This window comes from Schizophyllum commune (genome assembly GCF_000143185.2).
Source record: "Schizophyllum commune H4-8 unplaced genomic scaffold SCHCOscaffold_2, whole genome shotgun sequence".
Lineage (NCBI taxonomy): Eukaryota > Fungi > Basidiomycota > Agaricomycetes > Agaricales > Schizophyllaceae > Schizophyllum > Schizophyllum commune.
In genome coordinates, this window is record NW_026089539.1 from 2,634,969 (window position 1) to 2,657,313 (window position 22,345).

Genomic DNA, 22,345 nt, shown 5'->3' on the forward strand with positions numbered 1-22,345 from the left:
GCTATGTGCGCCTTGTAATGCAGTCTTGTCACTAAGCGGGTCAACCGGTGACCGCCTTAGCGCTCCTAAAGGGCGAGGGATGTGCTGCTAACCCAGGAGGAGCTGATGGGAAGAGCAGAGTTGAAACCTGGCGTCGTCCACGTGCGTGCCCAGCTGACGACGGGGAAGCTCGTGATGGCACGGGGTTCGCACGGGACCGAGATGTTCGACTTCGGGTACAGCCCTAGGAGAACCGCCGCGGATACGTACGAAAGAGTATTCGCGGGCTGAGGGCTGAATGGAGGGGCATACTCGCTGATACTTCGCTCCTATTTGGAGCTCGCTGTGACATTGGTATTGCTACATCTTCTACGCTACATTTCTTGCACCCTACGATTAATTTATGCGCAACTCGGTGGCATGTCCCACTTATTGGGCAGCACGAGCGGCCTCAATCTTGGCCTGTGCAGCGTTGACGGTGGCCTTGAGCACGGTAATAACGCCCTCCGGGTCAGGCGCGCCAAAAATGGCGGTACCAGCAACGATGACGTTGCTTCCTGCGTGGGATGTAAGGGCACAACTCGGAGAGAACGATCCACTGAGTTCCACGAACCTGCATGAGCGCACTTATCGATCGTCTTGGGCCCGACACCGCCATCGACCTCGATATCTTTGTTGGGATACCGCTTTCGGAGCTCTTCGACCTTGGGCACGCAGCGCTCGATGAAGCTCTGGCCACCGCGACCTGGGTATACGGTCATGACGAGCAGCATATCTGCCGCGTTCGCCATCTCGTCTGTGATCGCTGAGGCGGGGGTATCGGGAGAGATGGCAAGGCCAGCCTTCATGCCACGCTTGTGGATGTGCTCGATGATTGGTAGTGGCTCAGCTGCGAGGCGTTTCAAAGGGAGGGGAGGCAGTGAGAGAGAAGGTGCTTACGCGCAGCCTCAAGGTGGAAGCAGTAAAGCGCGCCTCCTGCGTCGGCGATATCGTCAACCCACTTACTTGAACGCGTCAGGGAATTGACTAAAGCAAAGGGCGGGACAGGGTCACCTTCTCGGGGTTTGAGACCATCATGTGGCAGTCCATGAAGATGTCAGGAATGCCCTTCTTGACGCAAGCAAGAATTGGCGCGCCTGCGGACCGCGGTGTGAGTTAAGCACTACAGACGCGAGATCGCGAAACGCTGACCCATGGTGATGTTGGGCACGAAATGACTGGGGGGCGGTGTCAATTTAAAGAGGGGCGAATACAAAAGCGGAGCACATACCCGTCCATCACATCTGTACGCAGAGGGGAACGACCCGGTGAGCTCGAGCTCGTCTCTGGATCGATAAGCCGACGCACCCATATGCAGCCATTCTGCGCCGCCCTTGATCATCCGCTGGCACTCAGCGGTGAGCTGGCCAAAGTCGGAGGCGAGGACGGAGGGGGAGATAATCGCGCGCGGCATCGAGGCGGTACTGGCAGTCAATGACAAGGTCACAAAACGCTCAGAGGCAGTGACGTCGGTCGCGCCTCGGCAGCGAGGTCCGGTGTGCCGGCGTGCCGAGCCTGCCGCGCGCCGTCACGTCACGGATCTGCCATCACCGCCTCCGGCGCTCCGGCCTGCGCAGCTTTTGGCAGGTTTGCATATAAACGCCATCGCGACTTGTCTCCTTCCCCCACCTTCGTTCTTCGTTTCCCCAGTTTTATACCGGATCTATATCATCGTCGCCATGTTCTCCAAGGCCGTCCTTGTCTCTGCCCTCGCCGCTACTGCTCTCGCTGCCCCAGGGCAGGAGAAGCGCCAGAGTAAGTCGCGTCGTCCCCCCATATCCTTGCTGTTGCTGACTTTCTGCAGTCGGTAGCGCCATCGACTCAATCACCAGCGCTGCTGGCTCCGCCATAACCGCAGGCGCTAGCGATGGTCAGTCTCCTCCAATCACGTCGCATTCCCCGTGGAGACTGACCCATTCACTCAGCTGGCTCCTACATCAGTGAGGCCACTGCTGCCGCTGGCTCTGCGTGGAGCGAGGGCTACTCTGACGCGATCAGCGTTGGCTCCGGCCTGATTGAAACTGTCACCTGTACGTCCCCATCCTAACTACCGTTTGCCTCCCGGCTGACTCGCCCTTAGCCAAGGCTGACGGCGTGTACACCATCCTCTCGTCTGTCGGCGGCGAGGCATGGACGCTCGCGACCTCGGGCGCCGGCGATGCGACGTCGATTGGTGGCTCCGTTTTCACCCTTGCCACCGGCGCCGCTGGTTCTGCAGCTAGCGAGGCTTCTGCCGCCGCTTCCTCAGCGGCGAACGACGACGACAACAACGGCGCCCTATCCACGATGGCTGCATCCAACAGCCTCGCGCTCGGTGCCATCACGGTGGTCGGCAGCACGCTCCTTGGCGCTTTCATCGTCCTATAGTCATTGACACTTGCTTGACCGCGACCTGTATACCCGGTGGATAAGTACTTATGTAGGAAGTGGTATTTAAGTACAGAAGAGCAAATAATGTTATGCCTTCTTGGCTTGTCATACACAGTTGTGCCAGTATCGAATCCGAAAGTACTGCCGGCTCTCGGTCACATTTGGAGGAAAGCAGGGAAGGGGTTTATTACGACGTCGACTGCGTGCTACAGGATATTATCAGAGTGTGCGATAGGTGAGTACAGAATGAGATGTGATTTGTGTGGCGGGTATGAAACGAGCGGTCAGGTATACGATACGGTAGGTCGAAAGCAACGTCGTAAAAGTAGGTAGGTAGTAGTAGATCATCAAGGGCGCCTTCGTTCGTCGTGGGCGACGACTGCAACGCGAGCGAGGGCTGTTGCACCGGGCTGTCACACCACGGGCAAGAACTGCCGTCCCGCGGACGACTCTGAAGCGCGTCATGGGTTGAATGGCATCCGTCTATTGCGGCCTGCACTCGGGCTCATGTTCGTCGTCTTCGTCGTCCTCCCAGTCCTCCTCGCCCTCGCCGAACTGCGCGCCGTCAAAGAAATCAGACCCGGCAGGGAATGAGCGCCCACGCACGTCGTCGATGTCGATCTCCTCGTAGGGAGCCTCATCTACGATCTCCGGCGCGGGCTCGGGGTTCGAGCGTTTGGGGGGGAGGAGGGCGGAGAGGGCCTGACAGGGGACGGTCAGTTCGATCCGCAGTGGAAGTGGTATCATGAATGATACGCACGTTGGTGTCGACTGTCTTGAGCCATTGCGCGTCAGGCATCTCGACGTCGAAGAGGATGTACAGATCGCCCTTCGTGTCTGGCCGTTTGTGCACAGGCATACCCTCCCCACGAAGCACGATCGTGTCGTCCGGCTTGATGATTTTGCCCGGAGGGGACGACACCTGGATCCCCCGGCCATCTAGATGCGTTACAAGTATGCGCGAGAAGCCCATGAGCGCCTCAGAGAGTGTGATGGTGACATGCGTGAGGAGGTCGTTGCCGGAGCGCTCGAATGAGTCGTGTGGCGCGGCTTTTAGGATGAAGATCACGTCGCCTGGGGGAACGCCGGGTTCTTGGTCTCCGGCGCCTGCGAGGACGATGCGTTGCCGGTCCGTCATTCCCTTCTCGATGTGGATCTCCTGCCGGGACTTCTCCTTCACCGTTTTCTCGCCCTTGCACTTTTTGCAGCTACGAATTGTAAGAATCGCGCGATAATGCGGAATAGCACAGACTACTCACCGATCCTTCTCACGTAACTTCTCGCCGGAGCCCTTGCAGTCAGAACACGGCGCACGCGAGGTGCCGTACTGGTTCGGTGATATCTATCGAGATGGTTAGTTTGGTATTCAGAATTCGATAGAGATCGCAACGGACCGCGGTATGCACGAAGGACCAGCCCTTTCCTTCACACTTGGTGCAAGGCTTCGGCTTCGCACTCCCTCGCGCGCCAGACCTAAAGCAATATCAGCAAACCGTACAACCAGGCCAATAGCCCACCACCACTCACCCCTTGCACACCCCGCACAGTACCTCTTTCTGGATATTCATCTGCACGGTCTTGCCATTGTACAGATCCTCTAGCGTCACGTCGTACGGGATGACCGAGTCTTCGCCCTTGCCCTTCCGCCGTCCCATCCCTGGGCCGCCGTTGAAGTCGAAGAACATGCCCGAGCCTTCGAAGAACTGGGCGAAGAGGTCCGCCGCGTCGAAGCCTGCAGGGCCGCCGGGCCCACCGTTCAGCCCGGCCATCCCGCTGCGATCATAGGCGGCGCGCGATTGGGGGTCGATCAGGATTTCGTAGCTGCAGGGTGGGGGAGGTGAGTGGGCAGAGTGGGGATTAGAGGGAGGGCACGGACGCAGCGGCGATCTCTTGGAACTTTTGGGCAGCATCAGGGTCGTCTATGTTCTGTTGGGATGGTCAGTATGGCTAGCAGGAGAGTAAGAGTGTAATCACACACCTTGTCCTAGTGATAGGTCGCCCGCATGAGTATCGCGGGAAGGGGACTGTGGGGACGACTAACCGGATGATGCTGCATGGCCTGTGCATACCATCTGTCAGCGTTCCGTATGCCTACGATACACTGTACACACACCTTCTTGCGATACGCCTTCTTGATCTCCGCTAGCGTGCAATGCTAAATAGGCTGCCGGCTGCGCCACTATACTTTACATACCTTCCCCCGCCTCCACCGACACGCCTAACAATTCATAGAGTTCCGTCTCGACAGGCACTGCGAGAAGTACGTGAGCGAAGAACGCTTATAGGTCTGAAGAGATCGACTCACTTTCGTGAAAGAATGCAGGAAGAAAAGGAACAAGAAGGGAGGACGCAAGTCGCGTCTTGGGAGACAAATTTGGCGAATTCTCGACGCGCCTGCGAACCGCGTGGCGGCGCGCCTCATTTTCCCGCTTATGGAAGGCATTGTTATCCTCGCTGATCGCGCCAAGGTTTCCCAATCAGGCAACAATTCCAGCACCCACACAAGTAGTAAATCCAACATCACAGATGACGAGTATTATTCAGTACATTGGGATTCGCCAGACTTCTAAGTTAATATACAACAGCACCAAGATCGTCCCAGTCTATGTCATGAAAGCGTGAAAGTTCGTTTAACCGTCGAGGTCCTGGAGGGTGAGGTCCGCCGCGTCGGTGGGCACGGTCAGGATACGCATGGTATTGGTGTGGCCAAGGCCGCCCTTCCAGCCCTGCACAGCGATGACCTTGACACCCGGCTTGATGATGTTGATGTCGAGCGCGGTGCGGAGGCCGTGGCGGATACGGTTGTCGACATCCGTCTGCCACTGGTGGCTCTGGATGCCACGAGGCTCGGGGTAGAAGACAGGGTAGCAGCCGCGGTGCAGGTGAAGCTGGCGTGCGGTCTGCTCGCTGCGGGTGACGGTAATGATGGGCACGCGCGGGCGGTACTTGGAGATGAGGCGGGCAGTCTCGCCGCTCGTGGTGAGGACGATGATGGCGCCAGCGTCGTTCTCCGAGGCAGCAGCGACGGTGGCAATGGCAACAGTCTCGGCAGTGGGAACCGGGCGAGGCTGCAATGAGCGGAGGTCGTCGAAGACCGGCGGGTAGCAGATAGCGTGCTCAGCGAGGAGACAGGTCTCCGCCATCATGAGGACTACGATCCGGTGAGTTTATGTGGCGCAGGGTGAAGCAAGTAACACTGACCAGCCTCAATGGGGTATGAGCCCTTCGCCGTCTCACCGGACAACATGACACAGTCGGCGCCGTCAAGGACCGCGTTCGCGACATCGCTGACCTCGGCACGGGTCGGGCGCGGGTTGTTCTGCAATGCGTGTGAGCGGAGGCGTGGCACCACATTGGAAAACATCGTACCGTCATGGACTCCAGCATCTGAGTCGCGACGATAACGGGCTTGCCAGCGATGTTGCACTTGGCAATCATCATCTTCTGAGCGAGGAACACCTGGCTGGCAGGGATCTCAATACCCAAATCACCACGGGCGACCATGACACCATCTGTCTCCTTCAGGATGGCGTCGAAGTTGGCGACACCCTGCTCGTTCTCGATCTTCGAGATGATCTTGATGTTGGCACCGTCAGGCCCGAGGACCTCACGAATGTCGCGGACATCCTCGGCGCGGCGGATGAAGGAGGCGAAGATCATGTCGACGCCGTTCTTGACACCGAACTGGAGGTCCTTCTTATCCTTCTCGGACAGAGCGGGGAGGTCGACAGCGGTCTTCGGGAGGTTGACACCCTTGTGGGAGGAAAGCACACCGTTGTTGATGGCGCGGACGCGAACGTCGGAGCCTTCGATGCCAAGGACGAGAAGGGAGAGGATACCGTCGTCGACGTAGATAAGCTTGCCCGGAGCGGTGACCTTGGGCAGGTTTTTCTGAAGACGAGATCAGAACGGTTTAGGCGACATGCAGGGGAAGTAACACACGTAGTCCATGTAAAGAACCTTGTCGTCGCACTGGTCGTAGTACTTGTCGTCGGTGCTGACGATGAACTCATGGCCAGCCTTGATAGGAATGTCCTCGCCGTTCTTCATGACACCAGTACGAATTTCGGGCCCCTTCGTGTCAAGGGCAATGGCGACGGGGCGACCCTCGGGGTTTTCTACGCATTGGGTGTGAGGAGTGTACCACGCACGCTCTCTGCCGCAAAGCTCACCTGCCACCATCTTGCGCGTGTTGTCGATGACGCTCTGGTGATACTCGTACGCCCCATGGGAGAAGTTCATGCGGACTGCGACGCGCTTGTCAGGCAATGCTCGCGATGGAAAATCGATCTACGCACCGACGTTGACACCAGCAGCGCGCAGCTCACCGAGCTTCTGCACGCTGTTCGTCTTCGGACCTGAAAACGAACGATCAGTCCATCGCTCAGCCTTCTCTTGCCTCTCGCCTCACCAATGGTCGCGATTATCGACGTCTGCACGCTCATCAGCCCGACATCGCGGTGGAGGGGACGCGCAACACACCTTGCGCCAAAACTTGGTCTCCGCGGACGGGGACGGCGCGTTCTCCGTGCTCAAGAGCGCATTCCACTCGAGCTGAGTGCGCACGTTGTCGCCGCCGAGGAACATGTTTGTTGGATGTAGATGGAGGAGGGAGGGGAAGGGGTTTGTCGAGAGATCAGCGCGTTCGGGTCTTCCGTTTTATAGGCCGCGCCCACGATCGGATTCGGGCCCAGTATGTAATCCCCAAAAAAGGTGCACTGCTCGGCCGTAGAGCGCATGCCGACGGTCCACTTGGCCAATTTCCCGTTGTCAGACTTGGCGCAAGCCCGCTCGCTACTGGCCCTTATCGCATCCTGTTGCCTGTCGACGCAGAACTCGAAAATCACTTCAGAACGCCGTCAACGCGCTCGCTGGCAAGACGATCGCGGCGGCACCCAATCAGCAGCCAGTGGCGCGCTGCAGTCACCCGCCGCGCCCAGACTGCGGCGGCGGGCGGGACCCAGGGCCACCATACGTCGGTCTTGCGTCGGTGGCGATCCGCGCACATTCCAACCCCGTCGCCCGCTCTAAGCCCACCCGGACCCAGTCTTTCGCCCTGCTGGCCGCATTTTAGGGACCTTAGAAGGCCAGGCCCCATACAGAACAGAGAGAACAGCATGGATAACACAAGAGACCAGAAGTAGATACACATAAAGGCCGACGCCGCGAACGTTCCCGATCGCGAACGTGTGCACATAAACCAGGGTGATAGGTAGAGGAGACCAGGAAGGTATACAGCTCTCGACGGACAGCAATTTCGACAACAGGGAAAGGGATATTTAGACGTAGCCAGATTTGCGAAAAGGTGAGAGAGAAGACGAACATAGTAATTAGATAGCGTCCTTGAACGCAAACTTCCAACGCAACGTCCACTGGTAGCAGAGCCCTAAAGCACTCGCAACTGCCACCCACCGTCAGTAATCGCAGCAGCGTGCGCTGCCGCCAACCAATTCGTGTCGATACCCTCCGTGGGATGCTGAGGCAGCGCATGCAAGTCAATGCCCTGAAACATGTTGTCGACAGCAATCGTCCTGCCGGAATGGTACCCTATGCCGTCGTACGCCCGAACGAAGAGCAGAGGCAAACTACGCCCGGCGATCGACGCTGGTGGAGGTGCCCTAGGAGGCGGCGTGGTGTTGGACTGACTGGCGACTGGTGTGTGAGTTCGACTGGGATCGTTCGAGCTCGCCGCGTCATCTTCGAGGGCCTTGACGATATCGCTAATCGGGGGCAAGGTAACGGTGACGATGGTGTGCACGGAATTCGTCATGAACGGGCTGCCAGAAATGTTGGGAATCAGCTCTTGCATGCCGCTAGCATCGCCAACAGTGGTGACGAACGGTGCGACATTGGTGAGAGGTCCAGTAGGCCCCATCTGATAGATGCGATGTGCGAGCGGCCCGAGATTGCCTAGGTAAACCTCCAAGGCCTTGTGGCGGCCGGTATTGGGATCCTCGTAGAAGAGATTGGAGATAGTCAAGTCGAGAGTATGGTGTTGTTGACGATAGACCGGCGCGGTGAACAATGTCGGGAAGGGGGTGATGGGTAGCTCGGGAATCTTGTTGTTGCCACCAAACGCATCGAAGAACGTATACTGGAATTTGGCTACGAAAAAGTCAGAAAGAGATTGTTTGCGAGGTAACGGGAAATGCTTACATATCCCAACAATTGTCCAGCAAAGGTAGTCGTCAACCTCATCGTTGTGATTGTCCTTGTTGCTGTCATCGCTAACACGCGGCGACTGGAAAATGAGGGGATGCGTGCCGGCCTGTGAAGCAGATCCTGAGCCGCTCGGGCTGCCCGAGCCGGGGCCAGCTGCAGACAGGTAGTGACGCGACCCATCGGGGTTCACGCGCTGTAGAACGACCTTCTGCATCTGGCTGACCGGTCCACCATCATCGGCGATAACCTTGCCTTTCTCGACCTTGCGAATGACAAGTGGTGATGTCGAGATACCGGAAGTAGTATCGGAGAGGATAATTTCGCTTCCGTACGATACGGCCTGAGGTCCCGCTGCACCTTGAGCGTGAGCAAAGTCCTACCCATATTCACATCACATGACTACTTACCCACGGGGGGCGTGTCGGTGCTGCGACGGACGACGTTCACGTTGAAGGCAGACCAAGCGATGTTGCTCGCGCACAGCTGTGCATGTTCGATGGTCATGTATTTCGTGCGTACGGTTTGGGAGTTAATGCGGTTAAAGAGCGACACAGGACCGCCAGCAAGGATGCAGGACGCGATGTTACGCGTCTTCGCGGTCTTCTTCGACGGCTTCGAGATGATCGTGACCGGCGCGGAGTCAAATGAAGCCCAGACGCGGCCCAGAGGCGCGTCCGTCGCGTCACTACCAGCAGCGGAGGGGGGCGGCTCCGCGATGTCGAGCGAAAGCTGGAAGCTCTTGGCCTTCGCAGTACTAGTGACGTGCAGAAACTTGAAGCTGCTAGTCATGTTGGTATCGAGCGCGGCCCTCTGTTCGAAGGTACGTTCCCCCGTCTCCGAGATGATGGCCATAGACAGCTGTTGCGAGCGCATGTGCCAGACAGGTCCCTCGATGTGCACAATCGGAGGGGGGCATAGGAAGCGCTTCTCCGTCCCGTACGACTTCTGGGCGACCGCGGCATGTAAACATATCACGGTAGTCATCGGCACGACCCTCGCGGGATCGTGCGAGACGTGGTCGCGTACGACGCGTCGAATCTTGGTGTGCACATCCTCTCCATCGATGTCCGCGGCATCAAGCTTGCGCTTACGAGTTGCGAGCTACCTGGACGTGAGCTATATTGGTGGTTCCCACGGATGGACAACGCACGACGGGTGGTGGAGGGACACTCCCCTGCTGCGGCTCAGATGGCTGAGCCTCACCATGGTTCGCATCTGAGGTCGCTTGCTCTGCCTGCACCGGCAGGGAAGTAGGCACGACACCACTGAATTCCAACGCCGACGCAGGAGGCGGCGCGGGAGCGTCCTTGTCGACGTTGGTTTCGTATGTTGTGCCCGCAAAGATGTACTGGGGAGCCGGAGGAGGAGGCTTGGGATCCTGCTGCGCGGGTGGGCTCGACATCTCTGCCTGCAGCTGGGGGTCGAGAAGCAACCCGGCAGATGGCGAAGCGGACATGGTGCACAGGTGGTCGTGGGAGTGAAAGAACAAAAAGGAAAAATGCGCTCAGCGTCACGTGGGACAGGGGTAGACTCCCATCACCGAACCCGCATGCCCTCTTCCCACGGTTCGCTTCTTCAAATGCAGACCTTCGCTTCTTGCCGTACCACCCTCTGCATCTAGCGTTTCCGTTGTGCGATGGTCCTCACGGTCTCCGTTACACGAACCTAAAATGCCCGTATAGAAACAAGGGTATCTGACAATCCAGTATCCTCCAAGTAGAACCCCATGAATGCCCTGCAGTCCCAGCTCAATCCTTTCCAAAGAACAGTGTGCCGAACGTAGGTCCATCTTCCGAATCCTCGGCGAACATCTTCGTTCGTGCCTCGCGGCGCGCGCACAGGGACAGATAGAGCGCCTCGTGGTCCACAGGCTCGTCATCGTTGTATGGCGATACCAGGCGCGATTCTTCCGGCGCAGTGGTCTGCTCGGGTCTTGCTTTGCTGCTGAACAGCATATCGCCTATAGCCAAATCATCAGAGAATGTTCGGTGGTCCCGCGTTCTCACTCACCCAGCGCGAGAATGCCCAGCTTATCCTCCATCGCTATCGTGTCCTTTATGGACTTCTCGTCCATTTCCCGGCCGTCCGCGGACGACTCGTCCTCCCTGTCCTCCCGAAGTTCCTCCTCCTCTTGAAGCCAACTCCACTCCTCGTGCTCGTCCGCCCGGTGGGGAAAGAAATCGACGCAATTGAACGGATTCTCGCGCTCGACCTTTGGTGTATAGTGTCGATAGACGTGCTGATGCGACCTCTGCGGGCGATCAGCAGCGCCAAACTCTATGTTCGACACCGTTCGCTGCAGATGAATCGCCGGGCGTGTTTGGGCTTTTGCTTTGAGCGCCTGAAGGGGATGCGGCGCGGACTGGGAGCGCTGGATGTTCAGCGACATGATTTTCGATGTGATGGTCGGTTATGGGTGTGGGGAAGGTGTGCAGGGCCTCCTGTCCGCGTCTATAAAGCGCACCAAGCTGTCCTAGGGGCCCCGCATCCGCGTAATGCTCCCCCGGTGCCCGCCGTTGCTCCTGCCTCGGGAGCCCCAGAACGCCCCAAGATTTCCAGGCCAGAGCAGCCCCCAAGATTCAGAAGGTCTTGTGACCGCGGTTCGAGCACGGCCTAGACACCTACATACGCCTACAGCGCCACCCAGCGTGTGCAATAGCACTTCCGGAAGACGACGCGCGCACCCGCTCGGAAGGAAGGGCAGACGCAGCATGAAGATTGTGCAAGACATATGTACTCGTGAAGAAACTGCGAACATAACTAATAGCGCTCTAATATACCACAAGGTGTATGCGAGATTGTCCCAAGGCATGATAAAAAAGGAGTGATGGGTAATGTACGATGATGGGAGAAGGGCATTGACATGCAATCCAGAGACTGTCCATGGATGTGGCGGATCGTCCAGAAGGCGGTCTGACAGACAAAGATGCAACAAGAAGCATGCGACAGGCAGGACATGACAAGGGACCGTCAAGACGGCAGATACAGTACAGCCGTAACGTCACACAACCGAAGAAGTCCATGCACTCACAAGACTACAATGGCTTTTGTATACACGAAGGAGGCGGCGGGGCGCCTAGCGTGCGCGGCGGTCGTCGCGCGGGGGACGCTTCGTGTCCGGGAAGGGGACACCAGCACGGGAGTCGCGCGTGCGACCACCGCTACCGCTCGGTCCGCGCTCGTGCTTGTAGCCGGTCTCCCCCACCTGTTGGCGCTGCTGCCAATCCTCCACCTTCATCGTCGATAAGCGCTTGGAGTGACCGGAGCCGTTGCCCAGCGCGTTCAGTTTATCGGCGCTGAGCGAGCGTTGTCGCCTGCGATCGCCGTTATCGCGACTCTCGCTGCGACCACCTTCCCTCAAACGGGCGGCCTTCTCCGCCTGCCTCTTCGCGACAGCATCGCGCTCGGCGGCCTTCGATTTCTCCCACCGCGCCTTCGCAGCGTCGAGCTCAGCCTGTTCCTTCTGGGCTTGGGTGATCGGAGCTTGCAACTGATGCAAGTGCTCGCGATGTCTTTCGTTCAGCTCCTCAAAGGTCGCGGTGCGCGGTGTTGAACTCAGTCGCTGCGGCTGCGGCGCATGGATGGCAGCCTTCGGCGGAAGGATCGTGGTGGGGATGTTACCACCAGCAGAGCGACTACGCCCGTGCTGCTGAGCGAGAGGGACGTCGTCCTCGGAGATGTTGCGCGGACCGGTGTACAGTGCGCTTTCGCGTAGCTTGCGTTCGCGCAACGCCTCGGCAACAGCGGGCGCCATGCTGATGCGTTGCGTAGGACTCAAGGGACCCGGGCTGGTCGTCGGAATAGGCGGCGTGATACCTGCAGGCGGCTGCAATAGCTTGCGCTCGGCCACGTACTGGTCCCAGTCCACGTCACGGAGTGGTGCACTCGTCGGACGTCCAATAGACTCGCCGGCTGAGCTATTCTGACCAGCTAGCGTTGACAGTTCCATGGAGTGGGTGCGCGCACGAGGGTCGCCGGTTCGTGGTGGGCGCAAGTGAGCAGCAGGAAGGAGAGCCGCGGCGGCATCTGTACTGAGCGTACGGCGAGAGGTCAGGGAGGGACGGTGAGAGGTAGAGAGGTCAGGCGTTTCCGTGCGAAGAGCATCAATGGAGCGGCGGAGGTTATCTATTTCGGCAAGCAAGTCGTCGCGCTTCTGCATTTCCTGCGGAGGTGGCTGAGGCCGACCCTGGTCCTTGGTAATGAAGTCCTTGGGTACGTCGTCTTCGATACCAAACCCGAGGTCGAGAGCGGGAAGCGCGACGGTGGGCTTGCTCCGAGCAGCTCGTTCCTTCTCTTCTTCCGGAGCTGGAGACGCCATAAGGTCGGACAGACCGGATGGTCGGCGTTTGCGGTCTTCGTTCGCAAACGAGTGCTCTGTCATCGGCGACGAGGATCCATCTTGGTACTTCATGAGGGGCACCGTCGAAAGGCCACTCTCGGCGCGGTCGTGCTTCGAGAAGGTCGGGTGCTCCCTCTCCCATTGTTCACGCTCGCGTTCGATCATGGCAAAACGATCCGCGCCATCCAGGTCCGCTTGGCGTTCGCGCTTGCGCTGCTCCTCTTGGATCTCCTTGAGCTTCACTTGTAGCGTGCTGAGGATGCGTAGCTGAACAGCTATTCCCATCAGTGCGATGGCACCAATCAGACCGAGTTCGATTTGCATGACTTGGCCGACAGGGAACTTGATGCCATTGTTCTTGAACTTCGGGAACAGACTTTCGAATCCGAGGTTCCACACGTAGAACTACCAAGGAGTTAGCGCAGATTTCTCGACGTTGGCAAGGCACTGACCTCCTTCAAGTTTGCGGTCGTGAAGCAGTCGATGCCCAGTATGGTAGCGGATGCGCCAATGAATGCGGTAGAAACCAGTAGAACGTGGTAGTGGATCTGAGGAACAGAGCGTTAGGGCGCGGGGATAAGCGATTGCGAGGAGTAAGCGGACCTTGGGAATCGTGCACAAGACGAAACCGACCACTCCAGCGCCTAAGAGCCTGTTAGTGATGTGCCACGCACGCTGATACGGTGATAACACACCGATGTAGAGAATCCACCGCAGGCCAACGTTTGAGATGAGGCCGCCATCACGGAAACACTGGATCCATAGCCCGAGCGCGAACCCGCCCCAGCCGCCAATGGCGTAGCGGGAAGCCTTCCAGAAGAATATGGCAACGCCGCCTCCGGCGATACCAGCAACGCCGCATGCTAGGACGAACATCCCGCGGACGGTCTTGGAAGGCGGGTTAATGGCAGGGAGAATGCCGAACTTCGTGATGAGCACGAAGCAGACGAGTGCGAGGGTATAGAAACCAGTGATAAAGAAGGACGTCCTGCGATCGACGCGTCAGTGGAGCTGCGCTGGCACTGAATAGGGCACGCACCATCTGTTCTTGTGTCCCCAGAACGTGCTCGGCAAGCCAGTGATGATGAGAATAGCACCGAGTGCACCAAAGGCGGGATCGATCTTTGTTTCCAAGAACGTGTTGTCCGCGGACGGCGCCTCGGTCGCGGATGCGCTAGCCGACGAAGAGGAAGAGGTAGCAGTAACGCTGACGCTGAAGACAGAGCTGGAGACGAAGGTGGTCTGAATGGTATTGTCGCCTGAGCGGGTGCGGGTGGTGATCGTAGTTACGCTGGTAGTCCGCGACAGCGAGACACCGGAAGTGTTGGACGCATCCGCGGACCGCGTGCGGGTGCCAGACTGAGAATCGCTGTTATTGTCATTGTCCTGCGCGGCGACGCCGGCGAGCAGGGCGAGGGCCGCGATGGCGACCGCTGCGAACCTCATGACGGGTGGGAGAGAGCGGTCGAAATCAAGTTGGGTGAAGTCAACAAGCGGGGGACCGGGGGAACCGTCGCGTGATGAGGCCGGACGTGGTGATTACAGCTGATTCGTCGTTGCGCACGCTGGCATGAGCCAGAAGAGCGTCGGGGGTGGGCTCGTGGAAGGAAGAGGAAAGAAGGAAAGATAGAAAGCGGACACGCGGGCAGCTAAAGTCGGAGGCAGATGCGGTCGTGACGATTTCAAATAGTCTTCTAGCTCTGCCGGTCGTGGAGTCTGACTGCGAACGGGACTGCAAGCGCGGGCCCTGCTCGGTACGCGGTCTGCGCTGCGCTAGAAACCGGGTGTGTGTAAGGAGGAGCAGAGGGGCGTGCGGCGCGCTGATGCAATGCGCAACGGGCGTTGATGGTGCGCGGACGCGGCCCAGAGCGACCGTGTGCAGATGCTCGTGCTGAACGCAGTGCTGGCATCAACAGGAACAACTACACTTCCTCCTCGTACTCTACGTCATCAAAGTGCGGGAACGCCCTCGGTCTCAGCGACAGCCGCTTCAACACCCGCTGCAGTCGCCACAGGTCTCCCTGGCGCGCAGCCGCCTTTTCCTCAGGCGCAGCGTCCGGGTCGTACGCAGCACCATCCGCCTCCGTCGTCTCGATAAACGAGACCACCTTCCCCCCTCGTCCTGAACGACCCACGCGTCCTGCAATGTGAACATACGCGTCAGTGGCGCGGGGCACAATCTCCCTCTCCAGGACGCCAAGGATGAAAACATGCGTGAGGTCGGGTAAATCGAGCCCCCGGATAGCAGAGAAAGTCGATACCAGCATCATCGGATTGCTCCTCGCTTCTTGCGTTCCTGTCAAAAGACCTCGTTGCTGGGCAAGGTCCAGCGGTCGCGCATTGACACCGAGCTCGCGAAGATCGTACACTGCGCGCTTCACGTTGGCCGATGTAGGCAGCACAAGGAGCGCCACAGAAGGGACGTCTAACGCGAATGCCGTAGCAATGGCCTCCATGACATCTGGATTGTAGGGCGACCGCTTGCCGGCAAACCCTGCATGCAATGGTCAGTATACTTTGGGGTCTTCAGAAATGAAAGCTACTCGCCTCGCTTCTCTTCTTTGCTCAAGGCATCCTCGTCGAGCGCTTGCTCGTCCTCTGACAAGACTGATGGAAGCTCGGTTGCCTGTGTCGACGGCTCTGCTCCAGGAATATTGGTCGCACTGTTCGGCCCAACAAGAATGACGGAATGCTCGACACCAGTGCCGCCAAGCCCCATAGTCTTGCTCACAGATGAACTGTCGTCCTTGCTCTTCGTTATACGCACATAATCATGCCTCGCAAACCATCCACTCTGCCCGAAGACGTACGAGCTTAGGTGGCCCGGCAGTGTCGCGCTCGCCAGCACCAACTGGGGTCCCCCGATAGTTTCCCTTTTCGATGCAACGCCAGCCTCGTCGTCGTGTTCGTACTCGCTCTCGAGGAGCTCCGCATTTCTGCGTAGGCGGTCTTCGTATATGATGTCGAGAAGTTCGCGCGTCGGGCCTGGGTGCTTGCGAATCCGACGCTCCAACGCGCGCCGCTTGTTCGATTGCTCCGGGCCAAGGTCGCGTACAGTCTCGACGAGGTAGTCGACTTCATCGACGAAGACAGTGGAAAGCGCACTGCGGCAGAAGGCGTTGGGGTCCTCGCGATAGACGTCGAGGAGGGCTTGTGGTGTGCCAATGAGAATATGGGGCGGCTCGTCGCGCAAGGTTTCAAGGCCCTCTCCGAGATGCATCTGTCCGTCGCGTACGAGAACTTGAGCGATGGAAGATAGCTCTGGAGGAGAGGCGCCGCCAAAGTTCTTGACGATACTCTCGATCCAGTTGAGGATCTGGTATGCGAGGTCGCGGTAGGGAACAATCATGAGGGAGGTGACGGTGTCCTTCTCGATGGTCCTTCCTTGAGCGTTCCTAACGCGGTACTTGGTGCGAGGTTTGCTCAGCAGGGCTAGCATAGCGCCGAAGGTTCTGTGCAAACAGGTCAGCTCGAAAGTATTACTAGGATTCATACAGCACTCACTTCCCAGTCCCTGTGTCATCCTTCAGTATGACATCCTTCCCACTGAGTATAGCAGGTATCAGACGCGTCTGCATCTCCGTGGGATGCGTAACATGAGGGAAGGCAGCATGCATCGCGTCGACTATGGGCTTGTGCAGACCCAGCACTTCGAAGTGAACCAGAGGAGCCCCATACTCCAAGTCGCGTATGGACGCAGTTCGGTCGTCTAAGAGGCCCGAGTAACGTTGCAGAAGGTTGGAGCTGGGCTTAGTGAAGGTCTGTCTACGTCCTGGGCGTTTCGCCCGTTCGTCAGACTCCTCAGTCTCGCGAGCCTTGTGCTCGTAGTAGGCCTCCGCAGCGCGGCTCATCTGACGCGCGCATATGTGCAGGAGACATGGCGAGCGAGAAGAGAGAGATGTGGGGCGTGCGCGCGGGGAGAGGGTGGACAGGCTCATCGTCGGTGCCAAGTCGAAGACAAGTCGCGAAACAACGCGATCGAATTGGTGTTACGGCCCGATCAGCCGGCGCGCTTCACGGAGGCAAAGTCAAAATGCGACTCATTTTTTCAAGTTCAGTCTACGAGACTCAAACAGCTGAAAGGGTACAAACAAAAGGTAGAATTGTATTGTGACTTCGTAGTGTGTCATGAGAAAGCGTAGATGCAAAATATGTTACAGCTGCTCCTCCACCAGCACCTTGGGGGCACTAGCGAAAGAGTGAGTACCGCGACACGGCGTCCTGGCCCACCAGGGTTCGGTGAGTCCAACCGTTACGCGGTGCGCATTGTGTTGTTTGCGCGAGTGCGCTAAGGCGGCATGGGCAAAAGAGGCCGCCGCTGTACCTACGAGTGGCACCGCTATGCCTCGTGCGACTGCCCTTGCGGGTGATTGTCCTGCACTTGATGGACGCCAGACTTGGCGCTGAGCGTGCGCGTCAGGAGCCCGCGCGACGAGCCGGGGCCGTAGATGGTGCCGTAGCCCGCGGGGACGTGCGTAAGCAGGGAGTCCGTGTCGGAGTCGGACGCATTGTCCATTATCTCCTCGTACTCTTCCTCGCCGAACACGGCGTCCATCTCTTCGAGGGGGACGCCCTTGGTTTCGGGGTACACTGGAAAGGAGGTCAAAGATGTGAGGAAAAGAGAAAATGAGAGAAAAACGTACTGAAGTACACCAGCACGAAACTGCAGACACAGAAGAAGCCGTGCATCGGGTACAGTCGCCATTCGATGAGCTCTTGCAGGACAGGGGTGGCTTCACCAACGACAAAGTTGAAGAACCAGTTCGAGGCCGTCGAGAGCGAGACACCCTTGGCGCGGAAGGTGAGAGGCATGATCTGCATTGGCATGTCAGTGTGTGCACTTCGCGATCGACAACCGCTGGACGTACCTCGGGCGGGTACAGCCAAGGAATGGGGCCCCAGCTGTAGCCGAAAGCAGCGTTGAAGATGATAACGCAGGCAACGACGGCATTGGGGGTCATGGGAACGTCTATGTACATCCACCAGCCTGTCGCACCCAGAGCGAGGGCCATCTAAAGATCGAGTGAGTAAGTTGTGCCAGCACATAATGAATACCACCACGTACGATAACGGCACCAGAAAGCAGGATCGCACGGCGTCCCCAGCGGTCGACGAGAACCCACGGAGGAAGCGTACTCAAGACGTAGATGCAGGAGTTGATACCCGTCATGAGGATGGCCTCACGGCCAATCCAACCAGCTTCCTCGAAGACACGAGCTGCCAAGGATTAGGTATCTGGACAACAGGTGAGGAGCAGGAGACCTACGGGCGTAGTACGAGATGACTGAAGGGGGTCAGCATCAGGGGAGTACACAAAACGGAGGCGGCTGACCATTAATTCCGTTCAGCTGGGCAAACGCCTGAGAGGAGCAGGCGAGAATGACACGCCGGCGGTACTTCTTCCACATGACCCCGTAGCCGCGACCCTCGCCAGAGTTGCGCTGCAGACAAGTAAAAATCATCACCTTCGTTACCGTTGAAGATACGCACCTCCTCATCGACCTTCTCTCTAATTTCCTTGTACTCAGCGATCGCAATGACATCCTCCGGATCGCCACCATGCAGGTCCGCAAGCACACGCATGCCCTGGGCGTCATTATCCGTATCTACCAGCCATCTGCAACTGATCAGATGGAAGTGCGGGGTGCGAAGCTACGAAGCACGCACCTAGGGCTCTCGGGCATGATGAGTGAGCCCAAAGCAAGAATTGTGCCTATGACGCATTGCAACAAGAGGGGTACGCGCCAGGACAAGTCGGAGTTGATGAAGGAGCAGAAGTAGCCCACCCACTAAGGCGAGCCGTGAGCACCAGCCTGTTCATAAGAGGTAATCACGGGTGCGTACCACAGATACCGAGTATCCTATGATGTTGCCGGTGAACTCCATACACGCGAGGGCGCCGCGCTTGAAGGACGTCAGCTGACAGTCTTAGACGCCACCGCGTAACATACATGATCGGGCGGCGATATTTCACTTTGGTATATGGGCACAATAGTTCTGATGCGGGGAGAGGAGATGAGCAGCAGACGAGGGGGCTATGCAAGAGAACAACGCACGAGAGCAACCCGACACCGAAGCCGGAGATTACACGACCAACGATCATGACTGAGAACCCATTCGTAAAGGTCTGAACAGCGCCTCCAGCCGTGAAGACGACGGCGCCGATGAAGAGCGTGCCCTTGCGTCCTATGAGGTCGCCGACGCGCCCGGCGGCAAGTGAGGTGACTAGATACGGGGTGAGCGATGATGTAAGTGCACGAGGTACGCGCGCGACGTACTGAACGCGCCAATCTCCAAGACGGCGACCATGGTGCCCGTCTGGAAGGCGGTCGGTGTCTGGAAGTAGTTGCGGAAGTGCGGCTGGGTGATGATCCCGCTCATCACGCTGCAGGGGGAGGTTGTGAGCGCGACGCGGGGTGAAGGCGGGGTAGGTGCACACGTACCCTTGGTCATATCCAAACTACAGACACAGACGATGGGAAGCGCGATAGTGAGTAGGGGCGCGTGGAGTCGGTCATTGTTGCACGCACCAGGAAGACGCCGAGGGAGGCGAAGATGGAGATGGCATAGAGCAGCGGTTGGCCTGTGAGCTTGAGGTACTTGCTGGGCGGCGCGGCTTGCGGGACGTCGTCCGCCATGATGCATTACTCGGCGAGGATCTCACTCGCGGGGCCGTGATGGAGGTGGGAGGCAAAAGCAGGGACCTTGGAGCTCTCGTCGGCAACTCCTTGGCACATAACAAATCCCGGCCCGCTGACCCGGTTCTTGCTCTCCCCCGCCACCGCGCCAGCTTACGTCCACGGCGTGCAGCTTCTCTTGTACCCTCTGCTTGGGTTTTTGGGTGTAATTTCGAACGCTAGAATGGCCTCAGAGCTGGACTCCCTCGACGATCTCTCGGACACGTCGTCTGTGCGCTCGGACGACAGCTACCTCCAGGCGCTCATCGAGTGGGAGGAAAACCTCGACCAGCTCCGTGACATCTTCGGCATGGTCTTCCTCCCCTTACTCGGCCGCTATCTCGGTCGTAAATGGAGTTTCTGGGGTGCGTGCCTCGTGTTTCCCTACGCGTCGCGCCCCCAACTCACACAACCCCAGCATTCGACCGCTACAAGCGGCTCGGTTTGGGCAAGGCATTCCTTCTCGGCGCGTCATGAGGAGTAGAGATTATATTATATGTCGTAACGGTCCCCCTTCCGTGTCCCCACACCATCAGGTAAACCTACGCGCTGTCGTCTCTGGATACTTTTGACCACCTGCCGAACAGACGGCAGCACCTCTACGCGCTGCACCTGCATATATCGTATCAACTCGTCCCCAACGTCCCACCGCTCCCAGTGCGCGACCCCGGAGAGTATGAGATACCATGCGTCGGACGTAACGAGTTTGCGCGCGAGCATCTCGCGGAAATACATGACAGCATCCAAAAGGCTCTCCTCTTGCTCCAGGCAGGCTTTGATCAGGATGTGGTATGTGACGCGAGTGAGTTGCAGGCCGCGGGCGGCCATGCGGTGCATGATGTCGTCCCGTCGTCTTTGCCGCTCCTCCTCGTTCAACCAGTCGCCACGATGTAGCCCTGCCAAAATGGCCGTATACGTGACGACGCTCGGCGCGAGGCCGGGCGTCGTCTCCATCAGGTGCAGCAACCTGTAAGCGGCTTCCAAGTTCGCCTCCGAGCCCTCCCTCAGCTGTCGGGTGATGAGGCTGGTGTACATGTGTGCCGACGGCTTCAGGTTCAGCGAAGTCATGATGCCATGCACCAGGTCCGCCGCGTCTTTGCGCCCGACGCGAGTCAAGGCAGTGAGGATCGAAGTATACGTGAACTCGTCCCCGTAGAGCCCCGCTCCCCTCATAGCCTGGATGGTGTTGGACACTCCCGTCATGTCTTCCCGCCGGGCATAGTACGCGAGGAATGTGTTGAAGGTGACCTGGTCAGGTTTGATACCCAGTTGAACCATGTCCTTGAACACGTCGCTGGCTACGTTAGGCGAACGCGACAACAGCAGCTCGTGCAGCATCGTGTTGAAGACGGTAATGGCGTGTTCTGGGGGAGCTTTCGGCAGCTGGGTGCGCTTGAACTCCTCATACCGCTCCAGGGCCTCCTGCAATCGCCCCGCCTTCATCAACCCATCGACGAGTGCGCGATACCCCAGCGCGTCGGGCTGCAGTTTGGCCTGGACGATGGTATTCCAGAGCTGCGTGAGATCGTCGACCGCGCCTGTGTCCGCATACGTGTCGAGCATCGCAGTGTACACGAACAACCCGGGGCGCATGCCGAGGGAAAGCATGTTCTGCCAGACACCCTGCGCCAGATCCTTCCTGCCACATCGAAGGAATGTGGTGACGAAGGAGGTCCAGAGATATTCTGTCATAGCGACTGGCCTGAGCTCGCTTATCAAGCTCTCGTCGCTGGCGATGAAGGCGTCCGGACCCGACATGCCCTCGACGATCTTGTCGTATAGGGCCTGAACCTGCTTGTAGCCCTTCGTCCTAGTGAAGCTCATTAACCGTCCAGCCATGTTTTGGGGATGCTTGATCAAGCGAGCAGCGTCGAGATTGAGCAGGACTTCGCGCATTTGGACAGATCTGGAGTTGTCGACAGTAGTTTGAAGGAAGGTGTTTACACTTTGGCGGGGGATGGAGGAGGGGTAGTTGACGTAGAGGCGGAGAGCAGCATGGAAGTCGCCGAGCATGATGTGCGCCGTCACGGCGAAGAGGAGGAACTGAACGCGATCGAAGGTAGCGGGATCCAAGGAGACACCGGCAAGGTCGACTCCATTGTGGTCCTTCAACTCCTCTCCTTCGTCCTCCAGCTGCTCGACAGGTTTGTTTGCTGCAGTTGCCGCTAGATACTGCTCGTAAACCTCTAGGATGAGTTGCGGCTGGTTGTCGCGCACGGCGTACTGCATGTAGGCCCTGAGCGCGTCCGGCGCGCCACCCGCCGCGGCGATCACAGCGACCTCCTTGAAGAGGTCGTGCCGTCGTTGTGGTTGCAAGCGCTTGGCAGTCATGTTCGTCTGGTGCATGACCAGGTACTTCGACAGTTGGTGCAGCTGTGAAGGACCAAGGTAATGAACGAGGTCATGCTCCTGCAGCTGCCGCCAGTGCTGCTCGGCGCGCTCATAGTCGTACTGCTTCAGCGCGGAGCGCATATTGGCGAGTGCATCGTTGAAGACATTTGCCTTCGCGGGGGTCGCATCGCGGGTGACTTCGTGTGACCTTGCGATGTTCTGGCGGACGCGCGAGAAGAGGTTCTTGCTCGAGGGAGACGCGAGCTCGGCGGGCGGGGCGGGGGGCGGCCCCGTGCGCGTCCTCGGGGCAATAAACGCTGCGACGGTGCTTTTCTGGCGCGCGAGGTGTGCGGGAGAGACGGCGGCCCTGGCGCGCGAGCACGGGAGCATGGGCGCGGATGAGATGAGCTGCTCGGTCAAGCGGGATGGAATGAAGTCGGCGATCGGG

At 58.5% G+C, this 22,345-nt stretch overlaps 11 protein-coding genes across 11 annotated transcripts; 2 read left to right on the forward strand and 9 right to left on the reverse strand.

The window, feature by feature from the left end:
* Positions 1-293: 293 nt before the first annotated feature.
* Positions 294-1,437, reverse strand: SCHCODRAFT_02612062 (Ribulose-phosphate 3-epimerase). Its single transcript, XM_050344511.1, has 7 exons — positions 1,327-1,437; positions 1,250-1,262; positions 1,171-1,196; positions 1,033-1,115; positions 919-979; positions 593-868; positions 294-536 (listed from the first exon to the last, which is right to left on the reverse strand). The coding sequence occupies exons 1-7, from the start codon at positions 1,430-1,432 to the stop codon at positions 409-411; spliced, it is 693 nt and encodes a 230-aa protein (XP_050202345.1). The 5' UTR covers positions 1,433-1,437; the 3' UTR covers positions 294-408.
* Positions 1,438-1,697: 260 nt separating this feature from the next.
* On the forward strand, positions 1,698-2,385 carry SCHCODRAFT_02596924 (uncharacterized protein; the record flags this gene model as incomplete). The annotated part of the gene is made up of 4 exons (XM_003038509.2): positions 1,698-1,773; positions 1,823-1,888; positions 1,944-2,048; positions 2,099-2,385. The coding sequence occupies 4 exons, from the start codon at positions 1,698-1,700 to the stop codon at positions 2,383-2,385; spliced, it is 534 nt and encodes a 177-aa protein (XP_003038555.1).
* Positions 2,386-2,651: 266 nt separating this feature from the next.
* SCHCODRAFT_02612066 (DnaJ-domain-containing protein) lies at positions 2,652-4,721 on the reverse strand. Its single transcript, XM_050344512.1, is given in 11 exon segments — positions 2,652-3,090; positions 3,149-3,596; positions 3,648-3,730; positions 3,783-3,861; positions 3,916-4,209; positions 4,265-4,316; positions 4,414-4,416; positions 4,429-4,447; positions 4,502-4,530; positions 4,583-4,639; positions 4,694-4,721. Coding segments are annotated over 11 exon segments (1,284 nt in total). The 5' UTR covers positions 4,695-4,721; the 3' UTR covers positions 2,652-2,871.
* A 136-nt stretch (positions 4,722-4,857) lies between these two features.
* Positions 4,858-7,395, reverse strand: SCHCODRAFT_02612068 (pyruvate kinase). Its single transcript, XM_003037173.2, has 8 exons — positions 6,871-7,395; positions 6,800-6,821; positions 6,687-6,746; positions 6,561-6,635; positions 6,331-6,506; positions 5,758-6,279; positions 5,590-5,707; positions 4,858-5,539 (listed from the first exon to the last, which is right to left on the reverse strand). The coding sequence occupies exons 1-8, from the start codon at positions 6,973-6,975 to the stop codon at positions 5,019-5,021; spliced, it is 1,599 nt and encodes a 532-aa protein (XP_003037219.1). The 5' UTR covers positions 6,976-7,395; the 3' UTR covers positions 4,858-5,018.
* Positions 7,396-7,490: 95 nt separating this feature from the next.
* On the reverse strand, positions 7,491-10,033 carry SCHCODRAFT_02612072 (uncharacterized protein). Its single transcript, XM_050344513.1, has 5 exons — positions 9,701-10,033; positions 8,958-9,651; positions 8,545-8,901; positions 8,229-8,493; positions 7,491-8,165 (listed from the first exon to the last, which is right to left on the reverse strand). Exons 1-5 carry the CDS (start codon positions 10,004-10,006, stop codon positions 7,775-7,777), a joined length of 2,013 nt encoding a protein of 670 aa, XP_050202347.1. The 5' UTR covers positions 10,007-10,033; the 3' UTR covers positions 7,491-7,774.
* A 110-nt stretch (positions 10,034-10,143) lies between these two features.
* SCHCODRAFT_02612073 (uncharacterized protein) lies at positions 10,144-11,093 on the reverse strand. The gene is made up of 2 exons (XM_003037171.2): positions 10,561-11,093; positions 10,144-10,510 (listed from the first exon to the last, which is right to left on the reverse strand). Exons 1-2 carry the CDS (start codon positions 10,937-10,939, stop codon positions 10,299-10,301), a joined length of 591 nt encoding a protein of 196 aa, XP_003037217.1. The 5' UTR covers positions 10,940-11,093; the 3' UTR covers positions 10,144-10,298.
* Positions 11,094-11,626: 533 nt separating this feature from the next.
* SCHCODRAFT_02696980 (uncharacterized protein) lies at positions 11,627-14,335 on the reverse strand (the record flags this gene model as incomplete). The annotated part of the gene is made up of 5 exons (XM_003037170.2): positions 11,627-13,294; positions 13,342-13,437; positions 13,493-13,533; positions 13,585-13,877; positions 13,929-14,335. 5 exons carry the CDS (start codon positions 14,333-14,335, stop codon positions 11,627-11,629), a joined length of 2,505 nt encoding a protein of 834 aa, XP_003037216.1.
* A 476-nt stretch (positions 14,336-14,811) lies between these two features.
* On the reverse strand, positions 14,812-16,740 carry SCHCODRAFT_02486911 (P-loop containing nucleoside triphosphate hydrolase protein; the record flags this gene model as incomplete). Its single annotated transcript, XM_003037169.2, is given in 4 exon segments — positions 14,812-15,383; positions 15,406-15,413; positions 15,433-16,341; positions 16,394-16,740. The coding sequence occupies 4 exon segments, from the start codon at positions 16,738-16,740 to the stop codon at positions 14,812-14,814; spliced, it is 1,836 nt and encodes a 611-aa protein (XP_003037215.1).
* A 184-nt stretch (positions 16,741-16,924) lies between these two features.
* On the reverse strand, positions 16,925-19,584 carry SCHCODRAFT_02612084 (general substrate transporter). Its single transcript, XM_003037168.2, has 14 exons — positions 19,420-19,584; positions 19,333-19,349; positions 19,168-19,274; positions 18,946-19,114; positions 18,841-18,886; positions 18,734-18,793; positions 18,557-18,678; positions 18,380-18,506; positions 18,222-18,330; positions 18,156-18,173; positions 17,955-18,106; positions 17,758-17,901; positions 17,533-17,704; positions 16,925-17,479 (listed from the first exon to the last, which is right to left on the reverse strand). Exons 1-14 carry the CDS (start codon positions 19,525-19,527, stop codon positions 17,229-17,231), a joined length of 1,602 nt encoding a protein of 533 aa, XP_003037214.1. The 5' UTR covers positions 19,528-19,584; the 3' UTR covers positions 16,925-17,228.
* A 62-nt stretch (positions 19,585-19,646) lies between these two features.
* SCHCODRAFT_02612087 (uncharacterized protein) lies at positions 19,647-22,320 on the reverse strand. The gene is made up of 3 exons (XM_050344514.1): positions 20,154-22,320; positions 19,985-20,102; positions 19,647-19,931 (listed from the first exon to the last, which is right to left on the reverse strand). The coding sequence occupies exons 1-2, from the start codon at positions 22,285-22,287 to the stop codon at positions 20,059-20,061; spliced, it is 2,178 nt and encodes a 725-aa protein (XP_050202348.1). The 5' UTR covers positions 22,288-22,320; the 3' UTR covers positions 19,647-19,931; positions 19,985-20,058.
* Positions 19,769-20,034, forward strand: SCHCODRAFT_02457105 (uncharacterized protein; the record flags this gene model as incomplete). The annotated part of the gene is made up of 2 exons (XM_003038508.3): positions 19,769-19,931; positions 19,985-20,034. Coding segments are annotated over 2 exons (213 nt in total), but the record flags the coding sequence as incomplete, so codon positions are not given.
* Positions 22,321-22,345: the final 25 nt, after the last annotated feature.